Source organism: Heloderma suspectum, chromosome 4, assembly GCF_057233095.1.
Source record: "Heloderma suspectum isolate Gila_16-S chromosome 4, 16-S_ref, whole genome shotgun sequence".
Taxonomy (NCBI): Eukaryota; Metazoa; Chordata; class Lepidosauria; order Squamata; family Helodermatidae; genus Heloderma; species Heloderma suspectum.
In genome coordinates, this window is record NC_139461.1 from 19,852,868 (window position 1) to 19,872,829 (window position 19,962).

At 44.3% G+C, this 19,962-nt stretch overlaps 2 protein-coding genes across 6 annotated transcripts in view; one reads left to right on the forward strand and one right to left on the reverse strand.

Annotated features, from left to right (window-relative positions):
• OC90 (otoconin 90) overlaps positions 1-1,036 on the forward strand; it is a 49,076-nt gene extending 48,040 nt beyond the window's left edge. The window contains exons 14-15 of the mRNA XM_084851441.1: positions 349-455; positions 723-1,036. Of these exons, the coding sequence (XP_084707567.1) occupies positions 349-455; positions 723-1,036 (421 nt within the window). The remainder of the gene's footprint in view (positions 1-348; positions 456-722) is intronic.
• Positions 1,037-3,749: 2,713 nt separating this feature from the next.
• EFR3A (EFR3 homolog A) overlaps positions 3,750-19,962 on the reverse strand; it is a 110,953-nt gene continuing 94,740 nt past the window's right edge. For all 5 annotated transcript variants that reach the window (XM_084848786.1, XM_084848789.1, XM_084848787.1 and 2 more), the window contains 5 exons: positions 18,277-18,365; positions 15,813-15,861; positions 13,700-13,803; positions 11,663-11,712; positions 3,750-8,625 (listed from right to left, as the gene is read on the reverse strand). In XM_084848786.1, coding sequence (XP_084704912.1) covers positions 8,520-8,625; positions 11,663-11,712; positions 13,700-13,803; positions 15,813-15,861; positions 18,277-18,365 — 398 coding nt within the window. In that variant the 3' untranslated portion in view covers positions 3,750-8,519. The remainder of the gene's footprint in view (positions 8,626-11,662; positions 11,713-13,699; positions 13,804-15,812; positions 15,862-18,276; positions 18,366-19,962) is intronic.

Here is a 19,962-nt window from a genome sequence, read left to right on the forward strand (position 1 = left end):
TTAATTGTGTGCTGAATTGCAGCCATCAGCAGGGATCCAGAGTGGAACTTTGCTTTCTGATTTTGACACAGCAGTTCCCACTGCTGAAGAGACAAGCGGCTTTTCAACCTCAACTTGCCTCTTTGCCAGTGAGAACCACTGCATTAAAAATGGAAGCCAAACCACTATTTGGATTCCATCCCTGCACCCATATCCCTTATTTTGACATCAGCCAGTATTTGGATAGTCTTAGGGAGTTTGCTCAGAGGAGAAAACATTAACAAATTGTATTCAAATGTAACATTTAGAACAATGCAAAGGACACTGTTTAAATGGTAACACTTTGCCACTCTCTCTGCTTAACTAAAGGTGCTGCTTCTCTCATCATTGCTGCCTGGAGCAAGTTAAGAAATTGGGATGCCATCCAGAACGAAATTCGAGATCTGAGGTTGTGTGTTTTGATCACACGCCGAAGTGTAAGTTTGGGATGAGTGATGAACAGAATTCAGTACCTTTCTATTAAAATAAAAACAGTATATATTTTTCATAATAAAATATATTATTAAGATCATATATCTCCCTCCGCTACATAAAGGAGAGGGATTAAATGAGAGTTTCATTGTCTGAACAGGGCCAGGGTTTTCAGACATTCCCAAATCCATCTGACATTTTCACCACAACACATACTTACTACCCAGTGTGGATCTTCTTAAACACAGCAATATCAACCCTCTTTTTCTTAGGTGTTGGATGGACCATGTGTGAAAAGCTCCTGTGTTCCTGCGACAAGGCAGCGGCGGAGTGCATGGCTGCTGCCTCCTTCAATGAAAGCCTGCGCTCTCCCAGCAGACAAGCATGCCGAGAGGACAAGTTGTTTTGCCGCAGGGGTGGGCACGAAAGGCCCTCTAGTGGTGCAGGGATAGGCACCGGTATCTCCAGTGAGGAAGAGAGCAGCAGTGAGGAGGCGGTGCCAGCAAAGGGGGTTTTGAGAAGGGGGAAGAGAGCAGCACGCCATGCTCGGGGAAACTCCCGAGCTGCACCGTTGCAAACAAGATAATCTGCATTCCTCTGTCCGCTTGGGAAGCTAGCAGGGGTATTCAACAAGCAACTTGCATGCTATCCTCAGTTATAGTACAACAGGATGTGATGTCAGAGATGTGTGATTATAGTCCTAGGATTTTCTGTAGGTTTTTTTAAAATATAGCAGCTGTTGAGGGGGAATCACTTTGGACCAGGACTACAGCAGTGTGTGTGTGCTTGTGCATGCATGCGTGCGTGCGTGCGTGCACACACAGGGGAGGGGGTTAACCCTTTCATCCCAAACCATTTTTCTGTTCAAAGTCGGCACCCCCCCCATCATTAGCAGCCTCTCCCCCCCCCCCCCCGCAATCTATTTGCCATGCTGGAAACACTTACAGATATATGGTTGGTTGCCTGTAATTTGTCCTCCATGGGGCAAATAATAGGTTTGGAAGCGTATCGATTTTAATCAAGAAAAAGTCGTTGCCCTCCTCCCCGCATAGCTTTTTTTTTTTTTTTAATGTAGGAGACCCTAACCATGGATTCCCCCAAATCACATCTACACATCTTGCTTAATTTTATGAATCCAATTTTTTCCCCTCTCAGAAAAGAAATGTGGATTGCATAGTGGGTTGCTTTTAATGTTAAAAGCCAAAGGGCCAAGAAACACCGAAGATGCAACATTTGGAAAATGAGCTATTATAATTGGGGCCAGAATGATGTAGCCAATGTAGTGGTGCAGAGAGCAGTTGTAGTCCACCGCTGGTAAGCAGTGGATGAAGGGAAGGAGGAGATAAGCCTGGCTTATGTAGTGCACGTGCTGCCATTTTGAAAGGATGTCAACATATGAAACCGCCTTATACTGTATGAGACCATGCTTCCATCTGTCACAGTAGTGCCTGAGTGACAGTAATTCTCTAAGGTACCGGCAAGGTGGTTTTCTCAGGTCTATGACCCAAGATCCTTTCGGCTGGAGATGTTAGCCACCAAAGCTTATCTGCATGCAATCCAGGTGCTTTGCCACTGGATCATAGCCTTTCTGTAAGCAGGCCTGATTTCACTGGCTTGTGCCAGGGAAGGCCTCCAAAGGCCCCTGTATGCAAGCCCTCTTCTATATGCTTGACCATTTTCATCCTAAATAGGACCCTAATGTGCTCCTGATCCTTACTGAGATTATGATGCAGCTTAGAGGCCTCCCCAGACTGCACTTTTCCCCAACATCTCTCACTTTGCTTAGTTACTAGAAGTGGCAGTGGAGGGAACCATGCAGACTACAAATGAAATGCCCCAGCCTTCAAGGGGTTCCGTAAGTTTCATACATCCACATGATCCCTACCTCCACTAAGCAATACCAAAGGCTTGGGGGGACATGGCAGAAAGTGTCCGATCTATGCTTGGAGAGGCAGAGATTCCAGGGAGCTTTCTAGGCCCTGTTGCACACCCAGTGACCTCAACAGGAGCACGATGAGGCTTAGACGCCTCAATTTATTATGAATCCTTTTAGAATTCAGGACATCCATAAGAAGAGCCTTGCAAAGGTCCATCAAGTCCAGTATCCTGTTTCCTATAGCAACCACCTGGTGGCTGTTAAAGCCTTCTAAACTAGAAGTCATCAATATTTTTGTACCTGTGAATTCCATGAATTAATGATGCACTGTGGAAAAGTGCTTGCAGGGCTTTCGCCCACTGCTAATTGCCACTGTTGCCCACGCTCAGAATAACTGCAATATTTGAAAATTACACACACACACACACACACACACTGCTAGATTCATAATGAGTTCACACTACTGCTGAGTTGTTTTTAAAGTGCCCAAAGGCATCTTTACACCAGCCTAAAATCCTGCATTTAAAACGGGGCTTTCTGCTTCCATTTTAAATGCAGGATCACAACGACTCCCTTTTCCACGTGCTTCCTTTCCCCCCACCCCCTTCCCCCTCCTCCCCGCATCTGAGTCTTCCATTATCTTTCATTGATCTCGCTTCTCTTCTTGCTGCTTTTACTCTTTTCACAGAGGAAACTGAAGTGGAACACAACAGGGTAATTTGATAGCTGTTATCTGCAATCTATTTAAAAAATCTGCGAGCTAAATAAATCTGCGATCTATTTAAAAACAGAACAAAGGGCATTTAGTGCAGGAGACGCCTTGCATGATCATGGTGTCGTAAAGAGCTCACAGACTTCTGTGAAGGAGCAATCTCAATCACAGGATAAAAGTTCAGTGTGAAGGAGCCTCAAGAGTGTCTGAAAAATCTTCCTCCTGGGTTTTTTTTGTTTTCAGTGTTCTGTAGCGCAGCAAGCAATGCACTTAGATAAAGCAAATCTTTGTTCAATTCAGTTCTGCTGAAAACTAAAAAAAAAAAAAAAGGTGTGTGTGATCAATGCTGCCCCCAAACTGCGGTTTTGCAGGTCTCCTAAAGTCTTTCTGTATTTGAGCTAAAGGGCACTTGAAGCTCAATAAGTTGATGATGCATCTGTCTTCCTGTGGCTGGTTCTTTTTAAACATGAACTCTTTCTGGATTGGAACATATGGGTGCCCCCCCCCCACACACACACTTCAGATGACCTATTAACTAGCTATTCACATGGGAATAAAATAAGCACAGGTAAGGTTTTCTCGAACCACAGCATAACCCACTCATAAGTATAGAACCTATCATGGAGGAAAGACAGCACACACTGAACGTTTAAGATACACATTATATAAAACATTTAATTTCAGAAAGACATTTGCAAACAACATGGTTTAACTTCCTTTTCCCCCTTTATTTGCTTAAATATAGAAGATTACAGAAAGCGTGTTCTTACATTTAACAAAAACTATTCATTAGGTAAAGCCAAGGAAAAGTGAAGGTCAAACAAGCCAACTAACCATATTTTTATGCTGGACAACTGGTCGAGTTGAAATATGTGAATAACTGCATTTTTCAGGTTACATTACAGCAATTTTCTCTAAGAATTAGGAAGTTACAGAAATGATGGTAAATGGAAAGCTAGACTACATACAGACCTCAACCTAGGGGCCTAGTGTTCAAACTCAAACCTGAACTGGTATTTAAAGATCTCTATGGGGTGACACTTCTACAGAATATTTTGTGTTTGCTGGATTAGGTTGACAAACTTTAGATCAAGGATGTGGCGCATCCTTCCAGATGCTGTTGGACTGCACCTTCCATCACCCCCCCATACACAAATAGTTATGCTGGCAAGGGGTAGTGGGAGTTGTAGTCCAACAACACCTGGAGGGCCACACATTCCCCAGCCCTACTTTAGACGGATAGGATGCCAAGAAATAGTCAACACCAAGAAAGAGTCAACACTAATTCTGTTGCAAGTATCAAGGCCCAGCGTGCAAAGGCACCTGGCCACAACATGTAAAAATAGATAATCATTTAGGGATATTTATGAGAACACAACACAATTCTAAATACTGGAAGTGTGCAAGAAAAGGAAGATTCTTTAGAGACTTTGGACAATTCTCCTGCAAATGCACAATCTAAACAAAAGGAAAATGTGCAAGAGTGCACATCTGTATTCATGTATCAGTAGGCCTCAAGTAGGTTCTTTGTGGATAGCACTCCTTCTATTTTGTGTAAAAAAGCAAAGCAAAGCAAAAGGCACAGTCATCCTGGGAAGTTCTCCTGCTTAAACCACAGTGAAAGCAATGGAAGATGTGCAACAGGGCTTTTGTGCAAATCCCATTCATTTTGAGGGGGCTTGGCACAGGTGAAAGTCTCAGGAGGACTGCTCAGGGAGAGAACAGCTAGAAAATGACAGTGGAAATAACTGTTCTGCAGAAGCCACCAAAAGATTCCCATATATGCAGTAGCTCTCTTTTCTGTAAAGAAAAACACCATGTATGAGCACAACAACTTTATAACTTGCATATAGGATGTCTTCTGCTCACTTTTGTATAAAGAAAAACACCATGTATGAGCATGACAACACTCTAACTTACATATAGGATGTCTTCTGCTCATACAAGACAGCATGGAAACAACTGCTCATGCAGATTTAATGGATCATGTGGGCTTGTGCTGCATATATTTAAATATGTTCCTATAGGCCAAGTACCACAACCATACCATATATTATAAGAAGACAAACAGTGGTAAATGGTGATGAGTAAGAAGTGCCTATTCTGCTAAAGTATGTGATCAGGAGGATACTTGGGAACAACAATAAAAACAACATTGTGTAAGAGGTTCGTTTTCATTCATTAATTTGGACAAGTGCATTGCAGAGAAGGTGCATACCTATGTGTCTGGAAAATTGTTCAATGGAAGCCAAAGAGTGTTGTGGGGCCCTTAAGGCGGTTTGTGAACCCGCATAGGGAATTTTCTGATTGTCCCTTCCGACTGCAGAGCCACACATTGCATGAACATTTTGCTCCAGACACCTTCAGGCATATGAATGTAGGGAGGGAAGATGAGGGGCAGCTATAGGAATGGGAGAACCAAGACAGTGCTGGGGCAACACCTCTAGATCTGCCTGCAGTCTAACAGGTTTATGAGTTAGGAATTTCTTAAAATAGTAATTCATCTCTTTAAATTAGGGTGCAGACCTACGCATGTTTAGACAGAAAAAAGTCCTACAACTCCCAGCATGACCTAGCTGGGAGTTGGACATTTTTCTGACTAAACATGCAAAGGTTTGCACCCTTAATTGCTAATGGAGAAGATGACTTCATTTTTTTTTTAAACTTGAAAGCTGCCATTTTTGTGAGTATTGGTAAAATTAGTCCAAATGGTTAAGGCCAGCAGCTAACCTGCTAATAAACATATGCCTGGTTCACACATAATGACAACCTAGAGGATGAGTTGAGTGTGGTAGTCATTGAATGGTGGGTTGTCATTATGTACAAATCCTGTACTATGGCCTCACTACGGGTTGTTAACCACAAACAGGGAAAGAACCCATGGTTTGTTGTTGGCTTGTGAACTCTGGGTTGTTTGTGGTTAAGCATCCATGGGTAGACAGTAGCACAGGGTTCACATGTAATAACCACCCATAATCTGGTTTGTCATTACATGTTAACCAGTCAATTCAAAAAGGAACTCATGTCATTTCTTCATTTCAAAGCTTGATTTAAATTGTCTAAAGAAATTTAAGAACTAAGGAGAAGAATGCCAAGTTGATCAGCACTGAATTTTTTAAAGATCAGTCTTGCTGTATATAGGCCAAGATCAAAAACCATTGGTGTGGCTTTTCAGGGCACAACAGGCAAGGGCAAAACAACCCTAATTATTATCACGTTTTTACACAACACTTTGCAGTGAAGCTTTAACCAAAGATTATGTTCTTCTAACTTTATATAGGCAACGCTTTATACCAAATACACAATCCCATGTAATGTGGCTTACCATCTAATAAAACATGCACAGACCAGGGAGCCTGGGAATATGCTATTATTGGGCAACTACACCCCACCTTATATACATATGGAAAAAGATTTTATCAGCCACATAGTTTCGCTAAACACTCAACAATGAAGAGAGACGTATTCCACACAATATAATCTTTTGCTTTCCCAGTTTCACAGTTGAAACATAAAATGCCTGTACCTGTTCCTTGTACTATTAAATATATAACTTGCTTTCCCTTTAATTGCCCTGAAGTTGTCATTAACAAAATACTCTGCATTTTTAAAACCACCATCTGTATGAAACTATATTCCTTTAGGTGTGAAAAAATACTGCACATTTCACATTTCCGAGTCTAAGCTCCTTGCCTCTCAAGCAAAGCACCTTTGCTACGAGCCAGGAAAGCCATCTTGTACTCCTGTGAGTACTCCCATGGCTAACAACAGCGGGCACAGGGCTCTACATCACAGCCTTTGTCTTTTGGCAGGACACACAGCACATCTTGTTAACCTTTCTCATAAAAAAAACCTTTTAATGGGTTCCAAACCACGCTACAGAATACTGGTATTAAAAAAGAGAAAGTCTGCTTCTCAGGTATTCCAGGATGGTCGGTCTGTCTGTCTGTCTGTCGGTCTGTCTGTCTGTCTGTCAGTCATCACAGTTATGATCTACATCAGGTCTCTGTCCCAACAACAGGGAACGCACATGTGAAATGGGGCACTGCACATGCATTCCCAAGGGATGAAAGCCCAATCCAGGAGTAAAGCTGCAGGTCAAGTTGCTTTCAATATTGCCAATCACGCGGGGGGCGGGGCGGGGCGGGGGGGGGGAGAGAGAGAGAGAGAGAGAGAGAGAGAGAGAGAGAGAAAGATATGGATTGAATCCAGCCCTCCTTCTCCCCTTCCCCATAATTGGCAGTGCTGAAAACCACTCACATTGTCCCAGTTTCTAGACTGGGTTTTCATTCTGGGGAAATGTGTGTGCACAGCTTCCTCTCTGTTCATGTGGTTTCTCCTATTGCAACGGGGCCCAGAAATCTAAATGCATTTGGAGCCTATTTATAACTGCCTCCTAACCAAGGAATCTTGGTAGCTGGAGTTCTGTGAAAAGGCTAACAAAGAATCTCATGTTTTTCACCATATTACAGTTCTCCCAAGATTCCTTGGGGGAGAGTCATGACATTTAATCCAGTTTCAAAGTGATTTACTAATGCCTAGTGTAAATCTAGTGTTCGGCATTTAAGAGCACAATCCTAAAGGGGAAGGGGTCTGGAAGATGAAGTGCTCTGACCATGGAGGCTCCGTTCTATCCAAAGTCCTGCCAGGTTCTTGTGGGCAGAACAAAAGTAAAAGTGGAGGTGTGTGTTACCTCTTTTCTCACTCCATGAGGGTTCCCACTTTCAAATTCAGTTAACACCAGCCTCAGAGCTGGTCCAATGTCCCCCTCCCCCCGCCCATGTTGGCAGAGTGTTTGGGAGCCAAGAGGATTGTGGTTCCTTTGGAAGCATGGCTGCTCCCTCCCTGCCCGCTGCCACGCCCCTAACATTCTCATTTCCCTCCCTCTATGAGGCTGGAGTTCTGACCTCTTTGACGGAGCCACCATGGAAACCTCCGCAGTGGCTGGGGGGAGCCAGAAGGGAGGCTCTGACGTTGGAAAAAACCTTCCAAGGTCAGAGCTTTGGAGGCCCAAACAATTCTATAATCCCTGAGATGTTTTCTAGGGACCATGGGATTGTTCTCTAAGTCACAAAGTGAATCACATTTTACATTTGCTAAGAGGAGTCATATCCCACACAAGTATAAATCTATGTGAACAAAAAGTCACCAGTGCTGTAAACTTATCAGCATGCAGGAGGGGAAAAGTGTGTGTGTATATCCATGTTAATCCTGTAACAAAAGCTCATGGATAAAGAAATAAGAGATTTGCAATTTAAAGTCTAAAAGTAACAAAACATTACAATATAATGAACAAAAGCAAAAGAGAAAGAATGAAAAATATTTCCTTCCAAATAGTTTTTTTTTTTTTTAATGAACTAGGTGGATATACCTAATTTAAAATAAGAAAGTAATCTGCTGTGGGCAGACACTCTGTTAAATTAGACGGAATAAGTATCTGGGAAGCTGAAAACCCGTCGTATTGATGAATTCAGAGGACACTCAATACACACAAAGATCTGGAAACTTCATCTCGTAGACTGGGATAGACTGGTAATGATTATGTCCAGTGGTAATTGCCATTGTTCCAGAAGGGCTTGGAGGAGGTCTGGAGAAGATGACATACAAAATGAGGGTATTATTTTTAGGCTTCACTATAAGCTCATGCTTTAATTAATTAATTAATCAATCAATCAATCACCCATCTGGCTGGTCACCCAGCCACTCTGGGCAATGTGTTTGTTGTTTATTCGGTCAGTCACTTCCGACTCTTCATGACTTAATGGACCAGCCCATGCCAGAGCTTCCTGTCGGCCGTTGCCACCCCCAGCTCCCCCAAGGTCGAGTCCGTCACCTCCAGAATATCATCCATCCAGTTAGGAATGTACAGAATATATAATAAAACAGTTTAAAACAATAAAATTCTACAATAAAAATATTTTCTAAAATACCCTAACCCACCCCAAATGCCTGTCTGAACAACCATGTCTTTAAGGCATGGTGGAAGCTCATTAAAGAGGGGGCATGGCGGAGTTCCCTAGGAGGGAGTTCCACAGAGTGGGGCCCACCACAGAAAAGGCCCTCTCCCTCGTCCCCACCAGTCTAGCTGTCCTGGCTGATGGGACAGAGAGAAGGCCATCCGAGGCTGATCTCGTTAAGCGGCCTGTCTGGTGTTGCTGGAGACGCTCCTTAAGATAGGCTGGGCTGGAACCATATAGGGTTTTAAAGGTCAAAACCAACATTGAATTTGGCCCGGAAAACAACTGGTAACCAGTGCAACTCCTTCAGCACTGGAGTGATGTGATCTCGCCGGCGGCTGCCTTTAATCAGGCGAGCCGCCGCGTTCTGTACCAGCTGCAGCTTCTGAACCGTCTTCAAGGGTAACCCCACATAGAGCACATTTCAGTAGTCTAAATGAGAGGAGACCAGGGCATGTACTACCGATGGGAGCAGATGGTCGGGAAGGAAGGGGCGCAGCTGCCTTATCAGATGGAGGTGATACAGCACTGTCCGGCTCACAGCTGACACCTGAGCCTCCATGGACAGCTGGGAGTCCAAAATGACCCCCAGGTTGCAGACCTGGTCTTTCAAGGGTAGCTGTACCCCATTCAACACCAGGTCAACATCCTCCGCCTCCTCTTGTCTCCCACCAAAAGTACCTCGGTCTTGTCAGGGTTCAGCTTCAGCTTATTTCTCCTCATCCAGCCACTCACCATCTCCAGACATTTGGACAGGGATTCTACGGCCAACCTTGGCGAAGATTTGAACGAGAGGTAGAGCTGCGTGTCATCCACATATTGATGACACCGTACCCCAAACCTCCTGATGATAGCCCCCAGCAGCTTCACATAGATGTTAAATAGCATCGGGGAGAGGATGGAACCCTGCACCCCAAAGAATCCTTGGTAATGGTTCTGAGGTTCCATGGCTGCTCTGCAAGAATTTGTTGGTGGTAGAATCAATGCTGGAAAGGCTCCTCTGAAGACTGAACATTTGAAAGCAACTACTCTGCAATAACTACGTGGGATGATGTCCAAAAATGTTTAAACATCTGGATCTCAGAGTCACCTTCTTCGATGATGCCAAACTGCCTGTGCAGAGAGGGTGTGATATTAATCAGTAATGCTGTAATCTAATCAAACAGATGCTATCAAGAGGACTGACTAGTCTTGTGAGTTGCACAAATGACTCTGACTAGCATAGAGCCTCCAGCCCAATTCATACTGTTAAGAGGGAGCATGTGGTTTTGAGAACATGGAGTGGACTCAAAACCACATGCTCCCTCTTAACAGTGTATATTTGGTGTTGGAATGTAGAAGAAGAGAACAACGGTAGCCACCACAGTGGATAGAGAGGCTCAGAAGAACTAGCTAATATCTTGGCCTCGGCCCTGAGCAGTTGGGGGGGATAGGGACAGACCAGCAGATTGAGCAAGGTATTATTTTCTTTAAAAAGCCAGGTACCCACTAGGCATGTTCGTCGTTGGGAAATCTGGTTCTTTTTTGACTCGACGGAGTTCCGCAGCGTGCATGACTCGATTTGCATTTGCGAACCTGAACTCTGGGAACTTGTTCTGTGCATTTCCCCCTGCAGGTTCCGCAATTTGCACAAATGTCTAAGGAAGTTGCATAAATTCACCCATAATTTGCACAAATTCCTCAGAAATTTGCACAAATTGCACAACCCTTGGGGGAAAAATGCACAAAATGCCTGGAAAATCCACCAACTGGCCTGACTTGCTGCAGACCAAGTTGGGTGCTACAGTGAGAACCGGAACAAAGGGGGGGTGGCAAACCTAGGAAAACTCGTCGAACTCCACCCCCAAAACAGATTTCTCTGACATTCCTATCACTTGCTGCTGCCAAGGATGGGTAGGTGTGTAGCAGCTCCTCTTTCCTTTCAGGAGTGTGGGACAAACAAAGACGTTTGTTTGACTCTTGGTCCACACTTGCTAAGTAACAGAAACAGGCAAACAGCAAAGTTCAAGGACATGTGTGTGTGTGTGTGTGGATCCAGGCAAACTTCCCATGTATGATCCACAATGACAGTTACCCATGGATTATATTATTTATTGTTACTGCCTGAAAGACATCAAGGTGGCGCACAACAATTTAAAACAAGAAAATGCAAACAGCCAAACATTAAAACCATGGCATAATTCAAAAGGCTGGAATAAAAAGAGAGGTCTTCACACCCTTCCTAAAAGCCAAGTGTGTGCGTGTGCACGTGCACGCTTCAGCGCATTCCACAGTTTGGGAGCAACGCAGGGGAAAGCTCTTTCAGTGGTGTCCTCTAAAGGCCCTCTTCTACATGTCTAATTTAGCCTTTTAAAATGTGTAATTTTAATGTTTCTAGGGTGAGATCCTATGCATGTTTAGACAGAAAAGAAGTCCTACAACTCTCAGCATTCCCCAGCTGGCATGGGGGATGCTGTGACTTGTAGGACTTCTTCTGTCTTAACATGCATAGGATTGTACCCTTAGTATCCTTGTTTTATTGTTTTACATTGCTGTAGACAGCCTTGATGGCTTTTTAGCAGATAAGGTGGTATATAAATGTTAAAAACAAACACTTGTAGAAACTTGGAATAATCTGTTATGCATATTTTTCACAAGCTCCAGTAAAAATGTTGCATAAAGACTTACCGAATGGTGAGCTCCAATATCTGTGTCAGCCTCTCGTGCAGCAAGTTTGCCTGCAGAGAGTGAAGATTGGATATTATAGGGACAAGCTGGGTAGCTGCTGCACCCTTCGGGCAAATTAGTCTGGACAACTGAGAGCTTGCAATACTAATATTGCCGTATCAGTTTACAACAGTACCAAGCATCCACTTTATGCATGGAATGGGCATGATGTAATTACCAGAAGCAATGCTGCTGTGCTGCTGGCAGTACCCCTGGGATGCCCATGTGCTGGATTGGACTGCTTCCCTTATGCCAGTGGTGTTGAACGTCAGGCCTGTGGACCAAATCTGGCCCACTTGTGGTCCCCAGAAGGCCATGCCCGCTTTCCCTGACCCCAGTCATTTGGTGGTTTCCAGGCTTCCATGCAATACTCTTCCCATTCTGAAATTTTGAAATCCCTCTCCTAAGGCTTAGTTTCTGGCAGCAAGAGCTTTAAGCTAAAATGTGTTGGTATTTTGGTCCTTCCCATCTGCATTTGGCTCCACCCCTTTTTTGTCCTTGGTGGTAGTGTGGCTTTAACTGGCCACATCCCATCCCAGAAGATGTTGCCCACCTTCATTTCCCTTGGCTCCTGCTTCCTCCCTCTCTCCTCACTTGGGTGATATGATGGTTGAGCTCATTGAAGAACTCCAAATTCCTCCTCAGAGCTTGGTTCGCCTCATTCATGTGCCTGAACATGTGTGTCTTTTTCTTTTCTGTTTTTAAATGGGAAAAAGTGCGCACCCGAAATGCGTACTTTCCCCCCATAGGCTAAAGCATGAAAATGCAGATTTAGGGGGCAAATGTGCATTTTCAGAAGTGCGCACTTGTGCAGGTGCACACTTTGAAACATGATTGCAAGCTTGGGAAATGGCAAAAATTTCTCGAGAACTGTGCTCCTGCCCATGTTTGTGGCTGCAAATGGGGCATGTTTGCAAGATTTGTGAACAGGAACAAAATTCTTGTACATCCCTGTTTCTGCCTCCTACCTTGTCCATATCCATACCGCAGGGGCCTTTCCTATTCCCTATAAGTCCTATTCACCAACAGACCATTCCTGTAGCCATATTAGTGAGATGTTCACCAAGTGGTATGAATGTGTATGGAATCATGGAGAGTCTTTGCATAGGGGCCAAGCTCACCCTCTGACTTTTATTACTAATGAGGTATAAGAAACCCGCCTTCCGCGGATCTGCTTTGCTTTGGGGGGAAGGCGCTCCGTCCCTTCCCCCGGAGTCCTGCCCGGCCGGCTCCGCTCCGTGCCAGGCAGGACATCCGGTTGCTGCGCAGCAGGAACGCAAATGGTGGCTGCTGTAGCTGCCTCTGTTTGCGTCCCTGTATTTAACCGTGATAGGCTACGTAAATATTTACGTAGCCTATCACGGCAAAGTAAAAAAAAAACGTGTACGCAAATGGCGGTGGCTACGGTGGCCGCCATTTGCGTTCCTTATTTTTCGCCGTTTTAGTCTACGTAAATATTTACATAGGCTAAAACGGCGAATAAAAAAGGAATGCAAATAGCGCCCACTACGCTAGTTCCGTTCCCCTTTATTTTCGCCATAATAGTCTACGTAAATATTTATGTAGCCTAAAACAGCAAAAAATAAGGAACGCAAATGGCAGCCGCTGTAGCCGCCGCCATTTGCGTATACCTTTTTAATTTTTTTTTTAACCCAGATGTGATAGGCTACGCAAGTCTTTACGTAGCCTATCACGTCTGGGTAAAAAAAAAAAGACCAGATTGCAAATGGCGGCAGTGGCAGCCGGTCGGAAGACCAGCCGCTGCCGCCGCCAAAGCCGCCGCTGGAGCCGCCGCCATCCAGCACATCCGCCCCAGGTAAGTCTCGTCACGAGGGGGATCTGCAGGGGGGCGGGGGGCAGGCCATTCCACCACGGATTTCAGGGGGCCGAATGCCAGTGCATTCGGCCTCACTGAAATCTGTGGCGGAATTCTCCGCCATCCCTAAAACAAGGTTGCACTTGAGCAAGCGGGTTGCAGACCATGGGCCAAATACTCACTTTGGTTTCACACTGTGCAGCAATTTCTTCAAAAGGAGCCTTTTGAAATTTTTCAATCACAAGCCGCCTCTTTTCCTTCTCTTGTTCCTCAAGCCCATTGCTATCTATTAAAAGTTAAAAGATAGTAATTGGAGTCACTTCTGTAAAGCTGCTAATAGCATCAACAAAACAACCAGCGACAATGGGCAATATCCAACAGTGTCATTCAGCAAACTTAAATGATGCTAGCGGAGCTCCACCAAATCTTTCTATTGTGCAAGTGGTTGACATTGCACTTGCACAACTGGTTGCACAATGGGGTTGTGCAACCGGCTGTGCAAGTGTGCAATGGGTTGCACAACAGGTTGCGCAATGGGTTGCACAATGGGTTACACAACTGTGCTTGTGCAAACGTAACTTTACTTGGATTCTCCTCTTGTGCATAGTTCAGAACCTAGTTTCTGTGAGTGCAGTGTCATTTGCACTAACGGAACAGTTGGATACTGCCCATTGGAGCAAAGCAAAGAGAAACATAGGTCATGTACTCATCCAATGAGAAGTAAAGTACTTCATTCTCGAATTTAATATGGCAGCATGCTGCTGTTTAAAAATATAGAATGGAATGTAGAAATGAGGCCCTTTACTACTGTTTAGAAATGTAGAAGGCAGAGCAGGATAACAAAGCTACTTAAAAGAATTTGTACACCAGAGATTTCAAATGTCTTAACAGGCATTTTGTCTTACCAGGGAATCCTCGGAACTGTGGTTGTGTGATGGAAAACCTAGGGATCTCCAAGCAATAAGTCTCAGTATCCTAGATTCCTTGGAGGAAGACAGGTCAACTGGTACTATAGATATGGTCTTCATGGGAGTCTTTCCTCATGAAACGGACAGAAGATTCTCAGCACTGCTAACATTTAGGAAGCTGGTTAAAATATTTAAGGGAGCTTTTTGGTCCCCTCTGAGTTTTAACTGATGATGATGTCACAGTTTTATTTTATTACTACAAGGAATTACAATAATACAGTTATGACTGGGATGCCATGGTTTTATCAGAATCTGAGATGGATGTAACCAAGCACCATTTGGTCCTGCTAGTATGTATTCTTTTCAGCTTGTACAGCCTGAGGATGTTAACAAGCTGCTTAGAGGGTTAAGATCAACCTCCTCCTCTTTGGATCCTTGCCCTTCTGAGCTAATAAATTCTGTCAGGGCTCAGCTATACATTTGGGGCTGGATCCAGGTTCTGCCTTCCTCAGAGGAGGAGGCCTTCCATGAGAGGAAGGGCTCCACTTACAGAAGGTCCTTCTGCTTAATTTTTAGGGATCTCCCCTCCCCCCATACCGCACATCACCCCATTCACAAGGGTCTCCTGACTCTCTGTGTAGCAATTTTCAGGGGGCTGGAGGGGTTGCCATGGGAAGGAGGTTGCGAGGAAGTCCACCTACATCAATGCAGTTGATCCAGTGTAACTCTGGATCCAGCTCTTGGACTTCAGAGGTGATAAATGCTTCATTAAGAAGCAGTGTAGTTCCAGCCACCCTGAAGTAGGCAGTGGTAAAGCCAGTACTGAAGAAGCCAAATTAGATTCGCTGGCTCTGAAAAGTTATCACCTAGTCTCAAATGTACCCTTGTTGGTATCCCACTTCTACCCACCCCTTCTCCTGCCGTAGAGGGGTTCGGCGGGAACCTGATTTTGACACAGACATCTATGCACTATCACATCTATGCTTTTGCCTTCAGAATGCTAAATCCAACTTTTTTCTAGTATTATTTCTTTAATTAATTAATTAACCTTCTAAACCGCCCAATAACCCAAGTGCTCTGGGTGGTGCACAATACATCAGAAATGTAATACAAACAATAAGACAAATGAAAAAAACAAACAAACAAACCAAAAAACAGCACACGATAAAACTGGCAGCAAAGGGTCAAAACTCTGCAGCACATAAAACTAAAGTCAGCCCAGCGGCAATAAAAGTGCAGTGATCCAAAAGCACTAGAAACAGTTCTTAAAATGCCTGGGAGAATTAAAAAAAAGTCTTCACCTAACAACAGTAACAATAGTAAACAGTTTCTATTACACAGAGATTTGTGAGCAGTTTACTGAATACAGAAATGCAATCTATCTTACCTATTGCCTGCTTCAGGGTTTCAAAGGTGATCTCCTCGGTGCTATTCACCTAAAGAAACAACAACGATGAAGATGACAAACTAACTGGAGTTATAAGCCAGCCACCATTCGTCTCACGTACCTCAAATAAATTTTCTGCTTGAAAACAACCCTTTGCACAACTTCTTGGCTTTTTCTCCTGTTAAAAAGTCTTTCAGTACAGTAGATTTTGGAAAAGGAGATCACAATCCTGGCTACTACCAGGTGATCCTATGTTTAATGGCTATTAGTCAAGATAGCTAAATAGAACCTCCGGATAATGAAGTAATAAATCTCTACATATCAGAACATGATGAGGACACACAGCAGGGAATGGGATGTTGCCTTCATACTCTTCTTTGGGGCTTACCAGAGGCACTGGACTGGCCTCTGTTGGAAACACGATACTAGGCAGATCACGGGTGATGATCCTCAAGCCTGTGGGCCAAATCTGGCCCACTTGGAGTCCCAATCCAGTGTGGCCATGCCCCCTTCCCCTGGCCCCACACCCTTTCCTCAGCCATTGCTTGTTTGGTGGTTTCCTGGCTTTTGTACAGCTTTTCCCCCATTCTAAAAGGTTGAAATGCTGCTCCTAAGTGTTGGTTACTAGCAGTAAGAGATTTCAGCTAAACTATGCTGGTATGTGTTTTATTTTGGCCCCACCCACCACTGGAATGTGGCCCCCAAGAGCTTCTCCAAAACTGAATTTGACGTTTGACACCCCTGAAATAGACCCTTGGTCTGATCCACCAGGTTCCTTCTTTTATTCTAAGTGCTTAACTCCTGTTTGAATCAATAAGATTTAACACACATCCAATCATGCTCAGGATTCCACCCATAAACTTTGCATTTCTTTGCTCAAGCAATGAAACAGTGCTTGAACATCACTGTTGCTTCCTCAACAATACATACAAATAAAAACTGGTTATGTTCAGATAAAGGAATTTCAACAAAAGGAACAGGTATGCCCCAAGTCCTATTATTGGGGTGTCTCAAAGTGCAGGGCTTATGCACAGTGGAGGCAGTGCTTACCGCCCCCCCTCCCACATTTGTACAACAGAAGTCATGTTGGAATAGGGGGTGGGTGCATGGGCCAACATGCATAGGCCTGATCTGAGTGATCCTCACACTGCAAAAGAGACTGCTGGGATAAGGCATACGTGTGTTGTTGGATCATGGATGCTGTGTACATAGGACTCCATTCCAATGAGATGTCTGAAGTCAGTGCCAGCTTCAGGTTTCTGAAGGGCCTTGAGCAAGACATCCTCAATGGGCCCCCTCCCTCAGTGAGTCTACTTTCTCACTCCTGTTGTCACCAGCTACTGTTGCTCCTTATCCTCTTTCTCATAATTGCTACCACTTCCCTGCTTGCTTGCCAGGCAGACAGCCAGTGAACAAGGAGGCAGTGGCATCTTCTACCCTTCTTCTCATCAGTTCCATTATCTGGGCCAGAGTGAGAGGCAGGTGAACAAGTAGGTTGCAACGGTGAGGAGGAGGAAGAACTCCAAGGGCCTCTTTTCAGTGGGCCCATGCTAGGGTGTAGGCCTTAGCAGGTGCCCAAATCATGCCTACCCTGTCCAAAGTGCAATTGCCACACAGGACCAGAGGGATGGCTGGTCTGGCAGCTGGGAGCAGGCAGATCCAATCTTGCTCTCTTATGTGTAGCTTGTACAAAGTTAGAGGTACGCCTGTGGGGGGCTCCTGAGATGTGCAAAACAACCAAGTCCCATCGTGTTTTGTGGGGAAGTTTGCTACATGTATACATTTCACATGAACTCTGAGTAATGTATTCATGTAGGTATATTTACCCATGCATAAGTATGTCGGCGAACATTTTTTTTTCTGATTCTGTGCGATGCTTTCAATCAGCTGCGCAACAGCACAGTAAAAGTGACACAGGCATGAAACATGGATATTATGCTGGCATTGCAGTGACGACATGCTGCCACAGCAAGCAAGCATGGCAGAACAAACATTTAGGGAAGCAGAATATTAACTACATTCATCTGAACACTGAAATGGCTTTCCAGGGAATCCCGATGTTCTTTGGATTTTTTAAATGTAAGGCCAAATATGGTGGCCACGCTTCCCAGAATGATACTTTGCTCACCACTGTCAGTCTTCCTCAGCAATGGCAACCTTTACAGAAGGAGGGAAATGAATGGGTTCTATGCAGTCTCAGTTCAGGCAGGGTACACCACTGGGTACCAATGAGGAACAATAGCCTATCCAACACTCTGTGAGAGATGGCTGTGTGCCCTACATGACAGCATGTCCCAGAATTATCTACAATGTGCAGGGGGTTTCATGGCAGACACATAGGAGTTCCTCAGGTGGACTTCCCCCCGTCCCCTTCCTTTGAACTACCCCAAAGGTAGGTTGGAAACAACTGAAGAACACATGGAAAAGTTTCATTCTTCTTTTCCTTCATCGAGAAGTTACATACCTTTTCTTCCAGATTGCAACCAGGCAGAATGTCCACCTGAATTGATAAGGTGTCCACAATACTCTTCCTCCTGGACAGTCTGTCTTCGTCTGGACAACAAGAGAAATGATGACTTCATCACGCATAGAATCATAGAATAGTATGGTTGGAAGGGGCCTATAAGACCACTGAGTCCAACCCCCTGCTCAACATAATTTTACTTTCCTATTTTCTTTGCCCTAAACTGCAGTGGGCCAAATCAAATTTGCAGTACCTAGCCACCTTTTTGCTCTCCATTGTAACAAAAAAACATGATAACATGCTCCTGGCTGCATTCGATGGGTTGGATCCAGATTGATGCTGGATCAACTGTGCTGATGGAAGTGGGCTTCCCTACTCCTGACTTCCTACAGCAGCCCCACCAGTCCCCTGAAAATGCTACACAGAGAGTCAGGATTGCCTGCTTAATGGGGTGAACTGTGGTGGTGGTGGTGGTGGTATTTCCAAAAATCAGGCAGAGGGACCTTCTCCAAGTGGAGTCCTGTCTCCAAGGGCCCTTTCTTTCACGGAATGCACATCCTGCATCCAATCCATGGTTTTGAAAATTAGCTTCCAGAAACAACTGTTTAAAATTTTTGCCAACAGATTGCCAATGCATGAAGACCCTATGGTATAGTATTGACTTATTCTTCCAGAAAACTCAAAAGAGAAACTTGGTTTAGCCTTCACTAGTCAAGGTCATTAAAGATATTCCTTATGTATTGTTATAACAATCAGTGTGCTGACTAATAGAGATGTACTATGACAAAACCACTCACCTGACAGGAATTCCAGTTAGTAGAAGATGTCAGTAGTGTCAGAGCTCAGATTTCATTTACAATCACAGTGATGGTACAATGATTACATTGATTTCAAATGGGTAAACTTATATGGGAGTGAGTAAAGGTGCATACTCAGCGACTTATTTGGATTGAGTCGAAACCTGTGTTCTGCCACCAGTGGACCCCAGTTCTTCAAGGTGAGGGGTGCCTCACCCCATCTGTGTTCCTGATTGCAGCACTCATTTACTTTGTTCTATCGAACTCAGCAGGAGCCAACAGGAACCAGTGCTTATCTGCATAGTCACTCCCCTTTCATCAGCACAGACGATCACATTCCCTTATTGTTTCTTAACCTCATAGTAGTGATCATAGATGGCAGAAAGTGACCAAGAGAATTTCGGGGATTGGCTATTATCTAAGAAAGATGTCATTACAGATGATATGCTGAGGCTCAGAGTGACTTGTCGAAGGCCACCCAATCAGTTCATGGCTGTGCTGAGTAGGGATGTATGAGAAATTCATTTCAGTTCATTTTCAGTTCAGGATTTTACCCAGTTTGCATCTTCTGGACGGAACATGGACTCAGACACAATCTGCAGTAAAAATCTGAGCTTGCAATGTGATTTGTGGACCCCCTCCCCCCCAATGTGTTGGACAGCACGATTACATTTCAAAACTGCACACATCTGAAAAATGTGCACAATTCATGTATGCGTTGCGAAACATATGCAAGGAAATGTGCATGGATTTTCATGAGAAAAGAAACTTGTCTCAACTCAGAGAAAAGGCCCCCTGTAAAGGTAATAGAAAGCAGGCAAGTGCACAGTTAGTCCTTCAGACTCTGGTCCCAAACCATCAAGGTCTTCCCACATTAAAACAAGCATCT